Source organism: Neopelma chrysocephalum, unplaced genomic scaffold (assembly GCF_003984885.1).
Source record: "Neopelma chrysocephalum unplaced genomic scaffold, ASM398488v2 Primary Assembly neopelma1_75, whole genome shotgun sequence".
NCBI classification, from domain to species: Eukaryota; Metazoa; Chordata; class Aves; order Passeriformes; family Pipridae; genus Neopelma; species Neopelma chrysocephalum.
Window position 1 is genome coordinate 5262941 of NW_020897736.1, and position 6000 is coordinate 5268940.

Below are 6000 nucleotides of genomic sequence, written 5' to 3' on the forward strand. Positions count from 1 at the left end.
CACGTGCATGACATTTTAATTCATTATTTATCCATATAGTCTCGAATTATATCCTTCGACAAAAATAAACACATTTATAGTGGGAATTTGGATAGTTGGAAGTAGCAGGAGTAAGCTCAGAAACTGGAGAACGATTCCTTGCCACAGGGGGGTGAGAAGAGGCAAGGAAAAGGTGTGAGAAAACATAATAGGATAAAAAGAAAGTAAATGAAATGTGTGGGTTTGGAAACCTCCAAGACATATTGGTCGAGAGAATCTCAAACCTATATATAGTTCAAGTCAAAAGCACAACCTCAACCTCTGTTTCCAGATATTTAGTTCACAATCTGCCCTAATGCCAGCATTTAGCTTTTGTCCCCCCATACAAGTTAGAGGATAAGAAAAATGCCGGACTCATTTCTGGAAAGATCAAGCTGAATTCTCCAAGAGGCCACCACATGTGATCAGAGACTTCTGGCACGTAAAAAAAAAATAAACAAGGGGGGAAATATTTACGCAAATTAGGGAACAACTGGCACAATTCAGGCAAGTTTATCGCGTGCCTCCAGCAGCCAGAGCTCTCGCTGAACCAGCGCGAGTGAAGCATCTGACAACGAACTCGCTACACATCCCGCAGCTGCCTGGCGATGGACCGGACCCCCCGGACCCCGGGACCAGCTCCCCGTTCCGCGACATCCCGAGCTCCTCCCCGCTCACTCCAGCGGGGATTTCGCCGCCGGTAACGTGCCGGCGGTGCTCTCCCTCCGCCGGCGGCTCGGGCAGGAGCCCGCTCCCGGGCGGGCGTCAATGATTAATTACGTTATAAAACGCCGGTTCTGGGGAGCGCTCCCGGGGCTCTCCCACGCTCCGCGGCCGCCGAGCGCACCTGCGGCGGGGCCGGGGCGGGACGCGGTGCCCACGCGTGGCCGGGGCCCGGCGGACTCACCCCATGTCTCGGCACCTCTCGGCGGCGGCGGCGGCACCCCCGGGCGGCTCCCCGCGCTCGGCGGCCAGCGGCGGCCGCGTCCCCACTTCGCACATGCGGCCGCGTCCCCACTTCGCACATGCGGCCGCCCCGGCCCCGGCTGGCTGCGGCTGCACGGCGGCAGCGAGCCGTCCTGCTCCTCCTCCTCCTCCTCCTGCCGCCGCCTCCCTCCCTCCCCCCTTACATAACCTCCCTCCCGGGCGGCGGCGGCACCGAGCGGCTCCCGCGGCACCGCCGCCCTGCCAGGCACAGCGCGGGGGCGGCGGGCGGAGCGCGGCGGGGCGGGGATGGGCGGTGGGCGCGCCCCGGGGCCCCTCCGCCCCCCGCCCCGGCGGTGCGGGGCTGTGCCCCGGCGGGCAGCGAGGAGCCGCGGGAGGAGGTTGTGCTGTCTCGTCCCGCCGGTGCCGGCGCTGGAGGGGCCGCGACCTGACGGAGGGGGACGGGGCAGCCAGAAAACTTCGGGTGAAGTTGTGGGGGTGTCCCCGGTCGGCCCCGCCCGCAGCCGTGGAGCCCCAGCGGCCAGAGGGGTCACCCCACGCCCGGGACCGGCTGTGCGGGTCGGGCTGTCCCGCACCGGGAGCGCCCCGCAGGCGGCCTCCGCCCCGCGGCCCGGGCACGGCGCGGGTCCCGGGGATGTCCCTCCGACCCGAGGGGATGCCACGCCGAGGGATGCCCGTTGAAACACGGGCAGGCGATTCTTTAGCTCTGTCACGCCCTCCCCGGGCTGTTTCACGCTCCGAGTCCGTGTTCCCAGGGCGATGCGGGGCATGGGGGCCGTGAGTGCGGAGCCTGAAAGCCACGGGACCGTGTCAGCCCCATTTGGGCGCTGGCCTTGGCAGACCCAGACCCACAGTCCGGGTCTGGGTCTCGCACCCCACCAGCACCCTGCTGCTCTGCCCAGAAGGGTGAATCCCATCGGGACGACTGACTCTCCTTTGGCCCTCCGCAGCCCCGCCCCAAATCTGTGCCAGATACGGTCACAAAACCATGTAGGTTTCACGAAAATAAAGAGAGGGATGATTCCTGTCCATGGAAGGAAAAATTGCACTAGTGTGGAAGAGCTGTGTAATGGCTGCCCAGCTACGAGGGTGACACTGACATCTGACCGGCAATCACAGGACACAAATCCATAGCAGAGCCATGGACCTGCTCGTTTGGGTGTTTGTGGGACCATGCTACACAGACACACTTATTCTTTCGTGGAGAAAAGATGCCCAATTCACACATAAGAGAGAATTTTAACTTCACCCACACAAAGTTATAATTAATACCCTGCCGTCAAGAATGATTATTTTCATCTATTTTTTCAAATCTCACATAGATTTATCCTTTCTTTCCAAGAAAGCATAGAAATTGTGGGAAAGACTTTATGTTCACTTGCTTTAACTTTGTATGCAATAACTTGGATTGTCCTCAGTATTACCTGGGGACCTCATGGGAAGCCTCAATGGAAAACTTAGCCAGCAACAAAAAACCTTCCTACTAGGGACAATGAAACTGTCTCCCACTCTGACAGACAACTATTTCCCAAAGTCTGGAACACCAAAATGGAACTTCAATCCCATACACTCAAAAAAAGTCTTATGTCATGAGGAAAAAAAGAGCAAGGTGAATTACACAGACATTTTCAAAAGGCTGTGGGATGACACCTCTCCAGCATACCTGCTCTCTTTACCACGGTCAGATAGTTACTTTGGATGTTGAAGGACACTTAACTCCTTACCTAATCACTGATGTCAAAAGACTTCCCATGTCCTGTTCTGCCATCTGAAGGTGAGGTTCCTTTTCCTCAGGGATAGTCACAGAAAAAGTGACAATCCTTCTGTGTTCATGATGGCCTGCATCCTTGAATATGGCTTTGATGTGACCATTCCTCTCTTCTAGGAGAAACAGTGCAGGGTAGTATTCTCTGAAGGGAAAAAATAGCAGACTAGTAATCTTGTGGAAAAAACTCTCACCATGAATTTGGGCATTTTATCTCACTGTTTTTACACCATTTACCTCATTTTGTTAAATTACACACTCCATTCATCAGAGAGGAATTGTCTTGGTCCTCTCTGATTAATTAGCTCATTTTGGTGAGTATCCAAAAGCTGTGTTTTATGAAGCAGTGCTGCATGTGACTTACAAGTATCTAATGGAATTGGATCAAAATGGGATAACACACTTATTATATGTGTCATGTTAAGATGAAAATGCCTTAGCATTTTCTAATTTTTTAATCTTTTCCAATCTTGTATTCAAGAGTGTGTTTTCATCCCCAATTATAAAAATAAAGCTTAAGCTTATGGAAGCGTAATTGGCTGTGAAATTCACATGATGCAAAATTTTGTACATTATTCCTAAGGCCTTCCCATTTCATTTATGCTCTTTCTACAACCATCTTCTGGAAGAGATACAATTATGGTCCCATTTCTCAAGTACCCTGAGACATTTGGTCTGGCAGACAGCAAGTTAACCCAGTTTTCTCCTCATATTTGGGTTTCTGTAAGTGCACTCCCTTCACCTGAAATTCCATCTATTCTTCCAAATGGACGAGATATTGCTCTTTCCAAAGTGTGGCATACCACTGTTGTCCTCTTTTCTCTGCCAAAAAGAGGATGAAGTCCTGCCCTCAATTTAAGTCAATGGTAAAAGAGCCATGGGTTTGAGTAAGGCCCAGATCTCACGTAAACCATTTAATATTATTAATATCAAATGAAGCAATTGCTCTACAGACAATTCCATCTTTAACCTCTCCACCATCAGAGTCCTAATTTGTGTATAGTTCCCATTGATTTACATTATTGTTGTATAATTTAGCATTCCAGTTGTTTAAAGTATTTTCAGTCCTCTGTAAATGAGAACTATAAATATGCTATCAGAATTAATCAGTTCCTATGCTTTCATATGTGACATGATATTTCATTTCCGATTTGGCTCAGATGCAGGATGTGTACATGATGGTAATTCGGTCCTCATTTAGTATTCACAAGTGTGCTTTTATTACTGTGGCACACTTAGGAAGACTCAAAATACTGAAGGCATAGGATCCCTTGGTAGGATTCAAGCTGAGCAATAAAAATATTCACACTCTGTAAATGGATGTAACTTCTTTAGATGAGAAATTTCTCCTATTCCCACTGGCCTCCTAAAGTTATAATTTTTTGATTCCTAGATATAGGGCGAATATTCTCTTCAGAAAGCTGATCTAACAATCGGGAGTGTGTACCCAGCCTGCATTCTGAAAAGCAAAGAGCTCACTGGGCTTTTCCTCTCTCTCAGTGTTTCTGTTCTCTCCTTTTGTTTGGCTTTCACTATTGTTGTCTTCTGCCACTCTATTTTATTTTAGATATAATTTTATTTCAGAAAACCTGCTGTTTAGTTTTTTTTCAACTATTATACTTCAAGATAGTCTTCTCCCTATTTCCCATGGCAGATAGTATTAAATGAAATATTCAATACTGTGATTTTCTCCTTTTTCCATGTAGATTGGTGAAATCTGCATTTTTTTACTCCAACAGAACTGTGCCATTTCCCTTTTTTCCCCCTTTGACAAATAACCAACCATTTTCTAGCTTTAAATATTATCCAGGAGTTTACCCAAAAAAAGCTTTGGGAAACTCTTGATTTTTACATTTGAAACAGAAAATTAGTTTTCAAAATCTCCTGACAAATGGAGAACTAATGTAATTATAATATCACTGGATATAAAATTTTAAAGATGAGCAACTGAGAAAAGAAAGGATTTAAAATCAGACTGTTCAAAATGCTCTGATTTCCAATATTTGTTGTTAAAACTAACTTAACCTAATAAACAATTAGCACAAAAGATTTATTTGCTTAAAAAAAACAACACTTAAAATGTCAGAGTTCATAATAAATATCTGAGACTTTCAACAAGTCCTCCAGCAAGTCATATAATTTCTAGGGAAAAAAAGTTTTTCTTTCCAGCCTCCTTCAGAAATAAGCCAAAATAATAGGACTACTTTCTGTATCTTTTAAAGGAAAAAAGGGAGAAACTAATTTAAAAGCATTTTGTCAATCAACTTTAAAATAGTAGGTTGAATGTTCTCTTATTATTCTTTCAGTTTATTCTTATATGTATAATTGCTTAGTGCCAGGAAGCATCTGTCTCAGTGGAGTCGTAGAAGGTGCACACACAGTTCCTACCTTACTTTTAAAGAGTTGTCCTGTGAAATGTTCAAGTACCAGTTCAAAGCAGACGTTTCTGTAAATGCAAAGAACTGTCTTGTCACACTGTGGTATATGCTGTTGTCTCAATGAAGACAAATACAGCTAACCAAAAATACTATTAAATAAGATTTTAGAGAGAGAAGACATAGACACGTGAAGAAAGTCAGCAAAACCAGAACAATGCCCTACAGCCACCACAGGACTGCAGCCCTGAATGTGAGCACCCAGCACAGCGTTGAAGGCTACAAAATTGTAAGAGCTGATGAGTTTCTAATAGTACTGGTGTAGTCAGGGAACATCTGTCAGCATTAATACACAATTTGGGATAGATCCTCCAGGCACCCTTTGTACTTTGGTCTACTGGAAACCTAGCCTGGGACACAGGAGCGCACACTGACCCTGAACATTTGTGGGATTGTTGTCCCACACTTGGAGCAGACCTTGTTCCCTTAACAGACCTATTTCTGTGTACTTTCAAGGTAAGACAAACAGATAATCCAAATTGTCCCTCTTAATGTTTTCATTGATGTAGACACTTTGATTATGTCCACTCCACTTTGATTGTGGTCACCTGACACCTTTCTTCTCTAGGTAGTGGGTCTTGCTGCTCTGCTCTGAGATCATGTCAATTTGAACTGGTTTGGCAGTGGACAGACTGGGACTGCAGAGTAGGTGAGGAGCACTGCATGTAAGTCTTTTACAGCTTGTATTTAAGTCTATGTACTTGTTTCATATGCACACAAATACTGCTTTTTTTTGGAGCACATATGCATGAGTGAAGTTCTTCATAAAGCACAGGCATGCACAGGTCTCCCAGCTGATGAGCTGGATCCTGAATTGCTCCTCAAAAATGTACCAAA

The 6000-nt window shown here is 46.5% G+C and overlaps 1 protein-coding gene across 3 annotated transcripts in view; it reads right to left on the reverse strand.

Moving 5' to 3' along the window:
* The window catches only part of HOMER2 (homer scaffold protein 2), a 56962-nt gene extending 55831 nt beyond the window's left edge, over nt 1-1131 (reverse strand). For all 3 annotated transcript variants that reach the window (XM_027688373.1, XM_027688372.1, XM_027688371.1), the window contains exon 1: nt 926-1131. In XM_027688373.1, the coding sequence (XP_027544174.1) occupies nt 926-1020 (95 nt within the window). In that variant the 5' untranslated portion in view covers nt 1021-1131. The remainder of the gene's footprint in view (nt 1-925) is intronic.
* Nucleotides 1132-6000: the final 4869 nt, after the last annotated feature.